General features: G+C 37.6%; 1 protein-coding gene across 1 annotated transcript in view; it reads left to right on the forward strand.

Moving 5' to 3' along the window:
- LOC123515652 (60S ribosomal protein L5-A-like) overlaps positions 1-16,620 on the forward strand; it is a 35,483-nt gene extending 18,863 nt beyond the window's left edge. The window contains exons 3-7 of the mRNA XM_045274471.1: positions 255-429; positions 9,543-9,745; positions 12,870-13,047; positions 13,204-13,278; positions 16,461-16,620. Of these exons, the coding sequence (XP_045130406.1) occupies positions 255-429; positions 9,543-9,745; positions 12,870-13,047; positions 13,204-13,278; positions 16,461-16,598 (769 nt within the window). The 3' untranslated portion in view covers positions 16,599-16,620. The remainder of the gene's footprint in view (positions 1-254; positions 430-9,542; positions 9,746-12,869; positions 13,048-13,203; positions 13,279-16,460) is intronic.
- Positions 16,621-17,547: the final 927 nt, after the last annotated feature.

The raw sequence follows: 17,547 nt of genomic DNA on the forward strand, positions 1-17,547 counted from the left end.
ATACATTAAGTGAAAGATGTTCCAGGGATCACGGCATTGAAAATATTCCTCATCATAGTGGCTATGAGGTTTGAGCAGTGTAGAATGAGTGGTGTGAAAAGTATTTGAAAATTGAATAGGTTAACTATTAATTAATTCAACGTCTTTTAACTATTACTGATGATGTGCTGTATAGACAATAGACATCGGTTTACTAATGATCTGCTGTATAGACAATAGACAACGGTTTTGGTAAATCTATTGTTTCTTTTCAGGCTGATTGTACGCCTCACCAACACTGATGTCATTGCCCAGATTGCTTATGCAAGGATTGAGGGAGATATGATAATTGCATCTGCATACTCCCATGAGCTTCCCAACTATGGTATCAAGACAGGCCTTACCAACTATGCAGCTTGCTACTGCACTGGACTGCTGCTGGCCAGGAGGGTGGGTGTTGACAAATATCTAATATTAGTGATCTTTAGGAGTTTTGAGTTAGTAAACATTCTTCTCCATAGCCTGTCCTGAGGCTTTATTTTATTTTATTTTTTAAATTTAATTAATTAATTTAATTAATTGATTTATTTATTCATTTATTTGTTATATACTATTATTATTATTTTATTTTTTATTTATTTATTTATTATTTATTTATTTATTTATTTATTTATTTATTTATTTTTTTTGTGTGTGTTTCACTGTTTGATCTGCTGCAGTCTCTGATGAGACAGCCAGACGTTACCCTACAGAACGAGCTCACAGCTCATTATTTCCGATCTTCGGATAGGCCTGAGACCAGGCACACACCACACACTGGGACAACAAGGTCACAACTCCTCAATTTACATCCCGTACCTTCTCACTGCTAGGTGAACAGGGGCTACATGTGAAAAGAGACACACCCAAATATCTCCATCCGGCCGGGGAATTGAATCCCGGTCCTCTGGCTTGTGAAGTCAGCGCTCTAACCACTGAGCTACTGTGTGTGTGTGTGTGTGTGTGTGTGTGTGTGTGTGTGTGTGTGTGTGTGTGTGTGTGTGTGTGTGTGTGTGTGTGTGTATTTACCTATTTGTGTATTACAGGGCCCGAGCTAAGTTCTCTGTGTCCTGTCTCCTTGTCCAATCCTGTCATATCTCTCTTTCATCTGGTAGACACACACCGCATCAACGACATCACTGCTCAGTTTATTCCACTTATCAATGCTACGATGCGGGAAACTGTATTTTCTCACGTCATTTAGACAGATGTCCTTTATTAGCTTTTTTCCGTCCTCGGAGATGATTACTTGTGGTCACCTTTATCAACTCTATCCAGTATGTCAATCTTGTTCACCAATTAATACATAGTTATCATGTCTCCTTGTTCTTCTCTCTTCTAATGTGGTCAGCCCCAGCTTCCTCAGTCTTTCCTCATAGTCTAACTCCTGAGTCCTGGTACCATCCTTGTTGCCAGCCTCTGTACCCTTTCCACCTTCTTCACATTTTTCTTCATATGCGGTGACCAGACACATGCTGCATATTCTAACTGGGGTCTTATTAAGGTACATAATATCTTCTTCATCATTCCTTCATCTAGGTAGTGGAATGCAAGGCCAATATTTTGAAGCATGTTGTATGTTTTCCAAAAATCTTGTTAATGTGTTTCTCCGGTGACAAAGTGTTTTGCAGTTACTCCTAAGTCTTTCTCCTCATTGGTCTCTTTAATTTTCTCATCACCCAGCCTGTAATCCCTGTTTGGTCTGTATCTACTTCTTCCCATTTTCATAACATGGGTCTTGTCTATATTAAATTCCATCTGCCACTCCTTACTCCACTCATATATTTTATCAAGATCTTCCTGTAACTTGTTACAATCTTCCACATTCTTTACTCTCCTCATAATTTTAGTATCGTCCGCAAACATGTTCATGTAACTGTCAATTCCTACTGGCATATCATTAACATAAATCAAAAACATGATGGGACCCAGCACTGACCCTTGTGGAACTCCACTGGTTACCTTCTTCCACTCGGACTTCCTTCCTCTCACCACTGTTCTCATTTCTCTTCCCATTAAGTAATTTTCCATCCATTTTGCTAGTTTATCATTTACTCCTCCAATCATCTTTAGTTTCCACATCAGTCTATTGTGTGGTACTTTATCAAAGGCCTTTCTCAAGTCCAGGTAGATAGCATCCACCCATCCCTCTCTATGTTGTAGTATGTCAGTCACTCTTGAATAAAAACATAATAAATTGGATACACACGATCTTCCTTTTCTGAAACCAAACTGCCTTTCACTCAGAATGTTTTCACTTTCTAGATACTCACTCCACTTAGCTTTAATTACTTCTTCACATACCTTGCACAATATACTAGTCAACGATACTGGTCTATAATTTAGCGGTTCCATTCTACTACCATTCTTATATATAGGCACAATGTCAGCTCTTTTCCACTCTTTCGGGACTAATCCTGTTCGTATGGAGGTTTCCACAATATCAAATACGGGGTTCAACAATTGATCCTTACATTCATTTAGCAACCTCCCAGATATGCCATCAGGCCCCATTGATTTATTAATATCCAGATTGCTTATAATTTTCCTTACATCTTCCTTAGTAACCATGATGTCCTGCATTTGCTTTATTTCCGTAGGCCTTCCTCCCATAAAATGCTCCTCCTTTGTAAACACTTTGCAAGAGTTGTCGTTCAAAATTTCAGCTATATCTCCAGCATCTTCATATACTTCCTCCCTTTTTTACCTTTTCTATTGCCTCCCTTTTATTTAGTTTTCCATTTATGAATTTGTAAAACATTTTTGGGTCACTATCACAGTTTTCCACCACCCTCTGTTCATATTCCTTCTGTGCAGTTCTCCTTACTTCAACATATCTATTCCTTGCTGTTTTGTAGACTTCCCTTGATAATACATCACTGTTTTTCTTAAGTTTCTTCCATGCCTTTTCTTTGTTCTTTTTTGCTTCTTCACAATTTCTATTAAACCACTGTTTATTATTTAAAGTCCTCTTTCTGTGATATGGCACAAACTTTTCACAGCAGAGTTATACAAATCCATAAATTTATCGTATTTCAATTGCATATCCCTTTCCTGGTATACCACGGACCAGTCAATTTCATTAAAGAACTCCCTTATATGGTTATAATTTGCCCTAGTATAATTTAATTTTTCCTCCCTGTGTTCCACAATCTTATTCGTGCTTAATTCCATATCCAGCTCAAAGCTTAGGACATCATGATCGCTTTTCCCCAAGGGACTTTCATGTTCAATTTCCTCTTTTAGAGAGATTCCCCTGGTAAATACCAAATCCAACCTTGCTGCAACATCTTGTCCCCTGCACCTTGTTGGTGATCTCACCCACTGTGTCATCAAGTTATTTGTTGCTACCTTTAACAATTCTTCTGCCCACTCACCACCGTTCACCACTTCGTAGTCTTCCCACACTATTTCTTTGCAATTAAAGTCTCCAACTATCATCACTCTATCCTTTCTGATGAGTTCTTGCTTCATTCTGTCTAGAGTATTTCTCATCACCATTTGGTACTGTTCATATTCCCAAGCACTGGTTCTGGGTGGTATGTATACTGTTATAATATTAATGTCCCTCTTGCCATCTGTTATAAGCATACTTATCACTTCCTCATTTCTCTTACTATAGTTCACCTCCTTCACTATCAGATCTTCCTTAGTAAGAACCATTATACCACCACCTCCTTTATTTTTCTATCATTTCTCCATACTTTGTAGTGTTTTACAACAAACCAGTCTAGCTTTATTTCGGCCTTAGCTTTGTTTCCACTACACACATTATGTCCGGTTCGTTATTTCTTAGGTAATCCATACATTCTAGCCTCTTAGACAGAAATCCATCTATGTTCGTGTAAGTCACTTTTATTCCATTCCTAGTCTCATTCTTCCATGTAATGCCTATTCCATCTGTTTTATCCACCACTTCTTTAGCCTCCCATTTCTCATCCTCCAAAAACTTGGTCTTTTCCTCCTCTGTTCTTTCGTCATTCCTCTCTTTCACTTCAGTTACAAGCTCCTTCATTTTCATTCGCTCATCTTGTGACATATTTCTTCTTATGTAAATTGTTTTGGTTTCCTCAGAGTCCTTAAGTTTCCAAGCCCTCCTCAACAAGGCCTCCGCTGCCACCTGAGACTTTAATTTCAATTTTAATGGTCTATTCTTGCCTTCCTCAAAAGCTCCCAATCTCACACTTTCTTCTACCTCAGCATATAGGTCCTCTTCTTCCACAGAGATCTTGTTCAGTAAAGACTTAATCTTGTCATTTTCCTTATCCCTCCTGTCCTGCCAGTTCCTGTTAGTTTCCTCCCAATCCTATTATGATCACACATTTTTTCTTTTCAGCAATATCTCTCACCACATACTCATTTTCCTTTAGTGCCTTTACCATTTCCCTCTGTGTAATCCCTTTATTTTCCTCTTCCTGCTTTTTTACTATCTCCCTAAACGACCTTTGTACCTCCAGATGTTCATGGTTCACTTCTTTCATCCTGGTATCAATTAGATTAAGGCATTCCTCCTTCCTCAAGTCCCCTTCGGATATTTTTATCTCCATTTCCATGAGTTTAGCCTTCATCTCTTCACATTGTTTCCTTAGTTGTTGGTTTTCTTTCTCCATCTCTATTTTTTCCTTCAAAAGTTTTTTATTCGCTACCGTTAACAAATAGATCTCTTTTTTGAACGAATCATTCTCGGCTAGAACTCTATCCAGTTTTTCTTCTATTGACAAAATGTTTAGGAACTTACTTTCCAGTGCCTGGATTCTTGCATCCATATCAAGTTTCTCCAGTCCTTTTGGCGTAGTAATAAAACCTTCAAAGTCTCTTGTTTGTGTAGACGCCATTTTTGCTATCATCAGCTGATTACGGCCAAAACAATCACCGCCCACACTCTCCTCTCAGGGATCACTCTCCATATCCCTCACTTTCAACACTAAGCGACAGTAGGACATTAACAGGACACTAACTTAGAGTTATCCGGGCCCTGCAACACCATAGGTATTTTCCTTCTTCCCGTCCGCAGTCGGAGACGAGCCGTCCTCTCTCAGCGACGGTGACGCTGTGTGTGTGTGTGTTTGTGTGTGTATGTATATGTATGTATATGTATATATATATATATATATATATATATATATATATATATATATATATATATATATATATATATATATATATATATATATATATATATATATATATATATATATATATATATATATATATATATATATATATATATATATATATATATATATATATATATATATATATATATATATATATATATATATATATATATATATATATATATATATATATATATATATATATATATATATATATATATATATATATATATATATATATATATATATATATATATATATATATATATATATATATATATATATATATATATATATATATATATATATATATATATATATATATATATATATATATATATATATATATATATATATATATATATATATATATATATATATATATATTCTTCTTCTTCTTCTTCTTCTTCTTCTTCTTCTTCTTCTTCTTCTTCTTCTTCTTCTTCTTCTTCTTCTTCTTCTTCTTCTTCTTCTTCTTCTTCTTCACAGTGGTACCTTGCAGTACGAATGCTTGAGTATAAACAGTTTGGTTTCTGAATAGTTAATTTTTTTATTATTTTTTTATTTATTTGTTTATTTATTTATATATTTATTTATTTATATATTTATTTTATTTTATTTTATTTATTTATTTATTTATTTACTTTGGAGTGCGAACAAAAAACAAACGTGGTTAACAGATTGTGCGCAGCACTGCGCCGTCAGCTGACTGCATGCTTGGGCACCGCGCTGCTTCAGTGCCTCAGGAGTGTTGTTTGCAGTTGTTAGGTTGTTGTTTTGTTGTGCTGAGGATAATAATATTAAGTTTTTTTTTGTTTTTAGTTAAAAGCCTTAACCCTTATTGCCAGTCAGGCACGATCGTCACTCTTATGTTAAAGCCCGTCAGGCATGATCTGGGTACTTTTCAGAAGCTGCGCTCCTTTATACCACACAGTTTGTGTATGCTTGAGGCTACCTGTCATATATCGAGGCCTGTCATTGGCCCATTGTTTTCAATATGGTGGACACTTAGCCAGTCATGTATCAGCTTTTACAAGGATATGTTTGTGTAGGTGTGAGGGTGCCAAGTATGAGGATGGTGAGAGCACTTATGTCAGTATGCTGTATTTTATCATTTTTTATGTATTTCTGGGTGAGATATAAGATATACATGTATTTCCATGGACAAGTAAGCAGTTCAGAAACATATTATGATGCATGACAATATTGGAATCTTTATTTTTATTATTTTATTATTTTATTATTATTTTATTATTGGTTTAGATAAGAGTGCGTAATGTAATGCTGGCTTAATGGAGTCGGTTGAGGAGGATGTGTTGACACTTGTTTCTGCCCGCGAAGAAGTTGAATTTTCATATTACAATTTGCTTACTTTCCTGCTTTATTTTCCTATCTTTTATATTTATAGCATAATAGCAGTAGTAGTATATATAGTAATAGTATGGAAAAAGTAAGAAATTAGGTGAAAAATATAATTTTTTTGGTCTTGGGAGGTGGTTTGGAATGAATTATAATTTCTTCCATAAGAATACATGTATTTTGATGCTTTGCAGTAAGAACAAAATTTTGAATGGATTAAGTTCGTATTCTACGGCACCACTGTGCGTGTGTGTGTGTGTATATAAATATATATATATATATATATATATATATATATATATATATATATATATATATATATATATATATATATATATATATATATATATATATATATATATATATATATATATATATATATATATATATATATATATATATATATATATATATATATATATATATATATATATATATATATATATATATATATATATATATATATATATATATATATATATATATATATATATATATATATATATATATATATATATATATATATATATATATATATATATATATATATATATATATATATACACACACACACACACACACACACACACACACACACACACACACACACACACACACACACCCCAGCTTAACGAAGGGGTTACGTTCCTAAAAAACACTTCGTTAAGCGAACCGATTATAACAAGTTTAACCCGATTTGAACTTCCATTGAGAGTAAGCAAAGCGAGAGTGCATCATAGTACAGTGAAAGGTTTAATGAAAGTAAAAAATATGAAGTTAAACATTTAGGTAGTTTAATTTAAGTCATTATAATGTACACTAATGTATGTATGTACGTAACTTTATAATGATGATCTTAACTTTATGAAGGGAGGGAGAGTGAAACGGGAAAGACGCTAACCGGCAACCTGTGGAATGTAAACAAAGTGCGCATCATGGTACTGCATACAAAATTTATGTACCACATTTCCACAAGGCTTTACATTTTATCCATTGTAGAGTCACGAGTTCAGGTGGTTCTTTTAGCTTGCAAGGAAGATGTGGTCTCACCAGCCTTCTTAATAGACAGTAGATGGAGTCAAGATGGTGGCGAGTAATGTTATTAGTTTTCTGGCCTCGTGTCTGTGAATAATATCCAGCTTCACTTTGAGAGTAAGAGACTTCCTGGTCTTCTTAGGAATGCTAGGCAACATTGCAGGGCGTTTTGGTGGTAAGTTGAGCTAGGGAAGACGAGCTGCTGCTGACGCTGTTATGTTTTGACTGGGCACACTAGTGGTGTGCGTGTTGTCCACTAGAGGCTTGATCTTGATCTTGATCTTTATTCTACAGGTGTCAGGATTTCTCCTGAGGCAGGCCTTAGTACCAGCAGCTCCTGGTGTATTCAAAAGCCTGTCAGCTTGCGTGATACAGTGGAGCTTTCAAATTTGGAAAAAAAATACCTGGATAAAAATTCGTTAAAGCGAGTTTGGTGTTTGTTAAACGACCAGATGGTAGTAAAATGAAACCTTCGTTGTAGAGAAATTTCGTTGTTTGAACCTTCGTTAAATGGGGGTTGCCTGTATATATATATATATATATGTATGTTTGTATGTATGTATGTATGTATGTATGTATGTATGTATGTATGTAAGCGTGGGGTTTATTGTTATTGTTGGCCGCCAGGCGTCACTAGTGGTTATCCACCACACCGCCCACCTCATGCTTGAATGCAATAACACTCTACGTACCTCAGTTCCACCACACCGTCACCCCTGGCAAGAGTGTTCCTACATCTGCGTTTGCTGACTATCTTAGTATCTTGCTCAATGGCACCAAAAAAAAAAAAAAACTCCTGAGTGATAGCAGTGATGCTAAGAAGAGGAAAACCATTACGCTACAAGAAAAAGTGGACATAATTAAAAGACATGAGAAGGGAGGCAGCAGCTGTGTGTAAGGGAGTGAAGAAGAAAATGGGAAGCCCGTTACCATGACAACGGGGAGATTGACGACCTTGAGGGCTCACGCACCTATCACAACAATAACAACTCTGGAGCCTTCGCTTGGGCCACACAACACTCGCAGCTCACTTGCACCGTCTGTGCTTGTCTGCTGATCCCTATTGCCCTTTCCTATTGCATTTCCTGTCCCGCTACCCACGCTTCTACTCCCACCGCACTGCACTACGCTCCCAGCTGTCCACCCTGGACGTCACAACATTCGACCTGCCCACCCTCCTGGTGACCTCAGGCGTTCACCCCTCTGGCAACATGCAGTCCTTCGCGTTCGCGGCCCTAATCAACAACAAAAACAAGCTTGTGTTTCATATTCCTACATACTTGTAAATAATATAACAATATAACCTTTTACTTATATAACACTTCTACTCCTACTGCACTCCACAAAGCTCCCAGCTGTCCGCCCTGGGCGTCACAACATTTGACCTGCCCACCCTCCTGGCGGCCTCAGGCTGCCCCTCTTGGCAACCTGCAGTCCTTCGTGTTCGCGGCCCTAATCAATATATTCCTACATAGTTGTAAATAATATACCAATATAACAATATAACCTTTTACTTACCTGAATAACCGTAAAAAATTATTGGTTGAAAACTCAATAATATGCTTTGAAAGTTCAAAAACTTGAGCTACGTACAAAATCGACTTACGTCATGTTTCAGGAACGTAACTCTGACGTAACTCGGGACCTTACTGTGTGTATATATATATATATATATATATATATATATATATATATATATATATATATATATATATATATATATATATATATAAAATAAGGTTTAAATTAGGCTAGATTACAGGTCACTACATGTTTCAACCCAGATGAGAGGTGAAACTGAAAATTGATCATTGCTTTTAACATCTTACAAAATATTTCTTAACACAGTTCAAGCTTTTTGCACCACAAATATGCTTAACAAAGCTCTGACAAATAATTGAACACACTTCCCATGAATGATCATTGGCACCAATACATTCCACCACTAACAGTAAACAACAATGCGATCCCTCACACACATGCACTAATGATGAGTTTATCTATGTTCTCCAGGTTTTGAAGAAGTTCAATTTGGATGGCATTTATGAGGGCCAGAAGGAGGTGGATGGAGAGATGTACTCAGTGGAGGATGTGGACAGTGGACCAGGAGCTTTCCGGGCCAACCTTGATATTGGCCTGGCACGCACTACCACTGGGGCTCGCATCTTTGGTGTAATGAAAGGTGCTGTGGATGGAGGCATTGAGGTGCCTCACAGGTAAGCTAAAATTAGATAATTCTTTGTGTGCAGTTTCTCTATAGATCAATACACAACATATGATAAATCTACTAATCTTGATAAACACAATGTGGGTGCTAAACTTGTAAGACTGTAAAGAGCTGTATCTCAAAACATAATTTTTGAGATATATAAAAAGACTATTAAAATCAACTGTTATGCATGCTGCCTTGAAACTTGGTTTGGTGTACTTATTGACAGTGAGCGATTGTGGTAACATTTTGTCAGACCAGTTTCTCCCTAAAGTGATTAGAAAGTTTTTAACCCCTAAAACTCGGGGAGTTTTCGCTCGCACTAACTATTAGTAAAGTGTAATTAATATAGCAAAGAAAGCATGCATGCATAGGAAAGCATGCACACATAACGTAGCTTTATTATGTATTATCGAACATCGGGCACATCGACCACTACTGACAAGTACTAGACGCGTTAGGATGGGTAGTGGGAGGAAGAGAATGAGTAGGGAGGAGGATGCGTTGCATTATCTCGATCGTGATCCCCATAAATTATTTCGTGACCTCCCTGGGGGTCGGGACCCGGACTTTGAGAACCCCTGGTGTAGAGGACAAACAAAAGACAAGCAGAAAAAAAAAGCAGTATCCTATTCACTAATTATTCCTACTATAGCAAAAATGAGTTTTGATGGGTGGCGATGCATTTGTGGATGCTGTGCACTTAGTTTGTTTACATTCTGGTGATCGGTTAAAAATCTGATAAATGAGCCTGCACAATGGAAAATGAACGAGTAGACATTATTAATAATGATCAGAAAATCAAAATATCAAATAATGATTATGAGGACACGAAGAGGAAATGGTCTCAGTTGGCAATCAGAATGTATTTCACAAGGAAGCCTGCTGCTACCCCTATTGTCCCACCTGAACCTCAAACCAAGTACTAGACTCCTCATACCATGCATTTACACTCAATCATCTTGTCCAGTTATTCATCATCAGTAACTGCATGGCTAACTGTCATCATCATCACAAGTAATTGTGCGCTGAAACTTACTTGGGTGATGAGTGTTGTTTTTTCTACATGTATATATTATGTTATTAAACCATAGTATGTGCAATTTTTCATACTATTTTTAGGGTTTTATGGGTTAAAGTGGTACTTTGAGATACAAGCTGCCTGAGATATGAATTTTTAAAATTTTGAGATGCAAGTCATACTTGTGGATGTTGCCGTTATAGTCAGTGGTTCAGTGCATCAGTCCAGCCTCAGCTTTTATTTTCCCATCTGGCCTATAGCACCTGTATGTAACATGAAGAGTATTGGAAGTGTTGTTAAACTTCCAGTGATTAGTGGCGCAGGCAATTTTATTCATAGTGGTGCCCATATTAGGGTGTATATCACCACCCAAGTGCATCTATGGTGTAACTACCTAGAGCCTGGGTATCATGGTGACATTCAGGTAACTTCAAACCACTCAACAAATGGCAAAGTTTCAAGGTGGTATGTGGTGGGATTCGAACCTTTCTGTGGATGTCTGCCTGATCCCATGCTTGCCACCTCATCCACTATGCCGCTGCCTTGTAGATACTAGCTGAGCTTGTATCTATGTGTTTCCTGTGGATCTCATGGACTGTGATTGTTGGGATGGAATATCACTATTGTGATATCATACTTGTTCAGTAAACCTAGAGCTGAAGTCTATAACTGTGGGTTTACTGAACAAACTGTTATTATTCTTTCATCATTTTCACAACATTTACAGACTTCTCTAAAGAAAGGGCAGTTTTAATTTGTTTAATGTTTACATGTGAATGGTGCCTGTATCCCATCTTCCCCCCCTACCTCCCTCCACCACCATTTACTACCATTAGCTGAAAATGCATGTCACTAAGGGAAAAGCACTAAATAAACTTTTGCTGATATTTTATATTTTCATGCATTGATAAAGTATGCATATATACGTAACAGAAAAGGCAAAACAAATTCTTCTATCTCCACTTACTTCCTCCACTGACACTTATCATAGAGGCATAGAGGAAGGGGAACAGTGTAAACAAACCTCTACAGCTACAACATTGCAGTTTCTCTCTCTCTCTCTCTCTCTCTCTCTCTCTCTCTCTCTCTCTCTCTCTCTCTCTCTCTCTCTCTCTCTCTCTCTCTCTCTCTCTCTCTCTCTCTCTCTCTCTCTCTCTCTCTCTCTCTCTCTTAAAACTTCATTTATTCAATGAAAAATGTTTACATGATTGTCAACGAGCTCTTCTGTGATTATTAGAGCACTCAGTCTTCTGTGGGTGGCTATATTTGTACACTCCAGCTGATTGACTGTCCCAAGTGAGGGTTGGGAATGCAGTAGGGTAATGTCCCATAGAATGCACCCTCTTAGATAAATATACTTTATAAGAGTAGTTTATCTATTTATATGATCTTTTGTTGTGTTTTATTTTATTTCTGTGCATTAGTTATTATTTATAAATACCTTTTTCTTACCTGAAAACACATAGAAAAAAAAATAAATAAGGGTGCTCTTTTTGTGGAGGCTGGAACGGATTCATGGTATTTCAGTGGGAAAACTTGTTTTGAGATAGAGCTCCATCACAGAATGAATTAAACTCATATCTCAAGGTACCACTGTATTAGGGTATTTGATGAAGGATACATTATTGTTAGGTAAAGAAAACCCTGATAGTAAGTTAAAGGAAACCCTATTAAGTAAACATTATTGTTACATATGTTTACATGTAATCTGCACACCAAACAATTGCGAATTTTCAACTTTCACAAAGTTCACGATCCCTTAACCCTCGCAGATGTTGAGGGCCTACTGTAAGGACTTTGTTGTATTTGAAATAATAATGTTTTATATTTTAGGAATGATTGATTGGGGGGGTTACGGAAGGGTGGGTCCCCCATCCCAGTCTTATAACAGGATTTTATTATTTGATTAGTGCATTTTCGATATATGTGCACATTTTCTCAGACACTTTCCCATGCATTAAGGGAGGAAGTTTGTAGATGGAAGTCAATTTAGTTTGTTTAGATTTAAAACAGTTAATTACAAGTTTATTGGTATTCTGATAATTGTGTCTTCTGCATTCCATTGTAGGTATTTCTTGATAACTAATTGGTTTTTCTCCATTCATTGTAGCGAGAAGAGGTTCCCTGGCTATGATAAGGAGGCTAAGGAATTCAATGCCTCTGTCCTGCGTGACCACATCATGGGAAAGCATGTAGCCAATTACATGCGTGAACTCATGGAAGAAGATGAAGATGCATACAAGAGGCAGTTCTCTCGCTTCATTAAGTGTGGAATCACTCCTGATGAGGTGAAACAATTGTTGGCCAATTATTTATATAATTTTTTTTTATTTGATTGTTAATTTTTTTAATTAAAGATTAAATCTATTGTGAATTTTTGTAATTTAATGAATTTCAAGGAAATTGATTTCCTTTTAAATACTGAATTTCTTTTATCTACTCAGCTTGAGGACATATACAAGAAGGCGCATGCCATCATCCGGGCAGACCCGATCCCCAAGCCCCGCCCGGAGAAGAAGGTAAGAGATATTTATTTGTTTATTGCTTTGCTTTTAAAAATGTTATAAATGCAGTGCTAGACAAAAGTATGCAACTAAATAGGTACATGAACGTGAATTTATGGCAAAAAAAGAATCGTGTTTATTAGTGTCAAGTAAAATTAGACAAAAATTTGTGACCATTTTATGACGTGGAATTCTTCCCTCTCAAGACCTAACACAAAGTCAACTTTCAATTGGCCTCTGGTACTATAAAAGTAAGGCTTTTTGTGCTGTCCTATTCTGTGACAGGCCCCTGGATTTACATGACTTGGTTGGTTAGTGCTTTATTTGCCACATTGTCAAAATCTAAGATTTTAATGAGTGAGACAATTGCTGATATGATAGATTTGAAGAAAAGAGGCCATACAATTACCAAAATTTGGTGCAAACGAGTGTGAAGTACATGTGCAAATTTTGTTAAGAAGGAAGTGATCAAATACCACAGAAGAAACCTTTGCTTTGGCAGACCACACTAGATCTCAAATCATGCTACAGTATTTGTAGCTGCTGACTCTACTGTTCATTTCAGTATGTTTGTAGCACAATTTGAGATCTTATGTGGTCTGCCAGAGTGAGGTTTCTTCTGTGGTATTTGATTGCTTTTTCCTTCACGAAATTTGCATATCTGTTTCTTCACATTCATTTGTGCCATGCCAATCAAATTGCAAATTTTTGTAATTATATGGCCTTCTTTCTTGAAACCAGTCATCTGAGTAATTGTCTCACTCATTAAATCTTTAGACTTCAACATAGTGTGGCAAATAAAGCACTATTATAACCATGTAAATGTCATGTAAATACAGAGGCCTGTCATGGAAGAGGACAGTGCAGAAAACCTCACTCTACTAATGCCAGAGTCAGACTGAGAGTTGACTTTGTGTTTGGCCTTGAGCGGGAAGGATTCCATGTTACAGAATGGTCACAAATTTTTGTCTAATTTTTTACTTCACACAAATAAACTTTTTTTTTTTTTTTGCCATAAATACGCAACCACATACCCATGTGACTGCATATTTTTGTCTAGTACTGTATACACACTGTAGGTAAAATTAATGTTATATTTTTATAATTACTTAATTTAGCTTATATTTATACATGGTATATTAAGGCTAAATGAAGAATTTGTATGGTCAGTATTTACATGGAGTAGTATTCACTCTTTCACCACACTACACTTAGTGTCATGTCATGAGGAGTGTCAGCAAGGTTGGTAGTGTCTGTCTCCACTTATGTGTTATCATTTTGACACTGGGAGTGTTCATCTTCTGGACGTGAGGCACACAGCCATGAGCAAGTTCCACATCCTGGAGATGTGTCCTATAAAGGTGCATTGGAGCTGACAGCCAGTGGAATGTGGCACCTCTACAGCATCACTACCATTGAGCACTGTTCTCTTTCTTTGTGTGGAGACTCTTTGAGGACATTGTAGCCCTGCCAGATATGGCTCTTTTTGCACCTGTGCCTTTTGTAACACTACGATTGCTGCTACGTCTGCGGTAAGAGGGACAGCCAGTTCCTGGGACCATCACTTCAGCAGGTGCGGGCTGACATCATCATGGCCAGTGGCTTTCTTAGTGTCCAGCCCTTGCAATAATTGCATCACCTGCTGATGTGTTACCTCCACCCTGGTGACAGTTTTCTCACATTGCTGGACCAGCTGAGGCAGTGGTTGCTGCGGGTCCCCCAACTTAATTTTTCCAGCAAACAAGGAATCCAGCAGCTGGGCCCTCTCATTACTGCTGGTGGTTCCAGCACTGTCCTGCTTGCTGAGGGGAAGGATGGATTCTTGGTGGCCGGTTCCCTGTTTTTCCTTAACCTTTAGGTTGCAGACAAGGATGCAGGGTCGTTAGAAGAAAAAAAAAAAAAATACTTAAAACTGTGAGCAACATACGTTATGCATCAGCAAATTAAAATATTCATAGAATATTCCTAATGTGTTACTGTGTGCTCAAATTTTGACAGTCATCCGGGAAGGCTCCCCGTGCTTCATGTAAGTGTCTTGCCTTATGACCTGCACCTTACACATGGGTGGTGGGCATAGAAAAGGCTTGGCTTAGGCACGTGTGGGCTGATAGTGCAAAACTTTACATATACAACAGGTACTTAAAACCCATTTTTTTTCTTTGGTTTTGGGCCACAAGGATTCCATTTCCACAATGAAAAGAATGAGCTCAAACCCAGCTGTAGTGGCGATACATGTAATTAAAAATGGGGCTGCAGGTGACAGGTTAACAAAGGACCTCCAAGTTTTGTTCCCTACACTGAAGGCCACAATTTCCGGTGAAGGTTTTACTTCCCACTTTCTTATGGCCTTTTAGCAGCTTACCACCATCCTCTTGCATGCCATCCTGTGAAGTCCTTATTGCGCCGAGTCAGATTCCTCTTATAGTGGAGCCAGGCAGCGTACTTTGCCTCAGCAGCAACACGGAAATGTTAGCCAAACTGGGTGATCCATCGGTTTGGTGGTGTACTTCCTGTGGGAGACATGGCATATCTGGAAGACGAGGAGGCAAGAAGTGAGTGCAAGTGCTTCAATCTCTGCCCTGCCCTGTAGCAGAGTGGCCCACTGGGTGTTGCTCTGGTCTCAGTGCTGTCTGCTTTATTCCACAGCCAGATGTTGCGGGTGGTGGCCTCGTCTTGAGCCACGCCCATGTCTGGTTTTGTTAGTACAATGAGCTGGTCAGATCTGCCCATGTTCCCAGCTGATGAGAGTCTCTCTCTCTCTCTCTCTCTCTCTCTCTCTCTCTCTCTCTCTCTCTCTCTCTCTCTCTCTCTCTCTCTCTCTCTCTCTCTCTCTCTCTCTCTCTCTCTCTCTCTCTCTCTCTCTCTCTCTCTCTCTCTCTCTCTCTCTCTCTCTCTCTCTCTCTCTCTCTCTCTCTCTCTCTCATGTGATAAACAGTTGGGAAGGGGGTTGGGGCAGGGATTACAGGCCAGAGTTTGTGTAACAATGTCTAGAGTACAAGCTTATCACCATGCTCTTGGTTGGAAGTTGGACAAAAGATGTGTAAATATATGATACTATTGCCTAAACATGTGAAACAGTGATGTAGATAATATGACATGAATACAGTATAAATTAAGAACATTGAATGTAAACACCTGTTGGCTTATTGTTGACTGATTTTCTGTAATGAATGTAACCTGTGAATAAATCCTCGCAGGTGACAAAGAAGAGATGGAATGCTAAGAGGCTCACCCGTGAAGAACGCATGGCTGGAGTCCAGGTCCGAAAGGATGCCTGGTTGGCCAAGATTGAGAAGGGAGAAGCCACCCTCCAAGAAATTCATAGAAAGCATTAATAAACTTGTCACTTGAAGAGAACATTTCTTTCAGTTACCTGGTAATGGAGAAGGGAAAAATTTTGTGGTTGTAGATCTTCAACTTCACTTTATAAGTTCACTTTGATTTGTGTGTGTGTGTGTGTGTGTGTGTGTGTGTGTGTGTGTGTGTGTGTGTGTGTGTGTGTTTACCTAGTTTTATGTTACAGGGTTTAAGCATGGCGGATAGTGACCTGTCTCTGTCTACATTTATCTATCTTTTCCTTAAATTTGTGTACACTTTCTGCCTTTACAATCTCATCACAATCCATTCCAAATGTCCACCATCCTATGTGAAAAACTGAACTTCTTAATGTTCCTCAGACACTAACTTTTCATGATTGTCTAAGAATGTCCTCCTGTTTGTCTATCCCCATTCTCTGTCAGTGTTACAAGGTCTTGTCTATCTATCTTTTCCATATGGTTTACTAACTTATACATCGTTATTAGGTCCCCAATTCTGGTCTATCCTTCAAGGTTGGTCATTCAATTTCCTTCAATCTTTCTTCATAGGGAAAATCCCTTATTTCAGGGATCATCTTTATAGCAGCCCATTTGATTCTTTCAAGCTTCTTGATGTTTTTCTACCTGTATGGTGACCATACTACTGCTGCATGTTCCAGAGTAGTTCTTATCATAATGGTTAGTATCTTTTTCATCATACTCTTAATATCCATGTAATTGAACACCACCCTGATGTTAGTTAGTGTCTTGTATGTTGATGCAAATTGCCCATTGATGTGTATTTCTGGAGTAAGGATGTCTTGTATAATAACTCTCAGGTCTTTCTCTTCACTCCTTTTCATTATAATCTCTTCTCTTATTTTATATTCCATTGTAGATCTATTACCTCTACCCATTTCCATTACATGGCATTTCCTGGTATTAAATTCTTATTTCCACTTTTGGCCCCAATTCCAAGTCTTGTCAA

Source organism: Portunus trituberculatus, chromosome 39, assembly GCF_017591435.1.
Source record: "Portunus trituberculatus isolate SZX2019 chromosome 39, ASM1759143v1, whole genome shotgun sequence".
NCBI lineage: Eukaryota > Metazoa > Arthropoda > Malacostraca > Decapoda > Portunidae > Portunus > Portunus trituberculatus.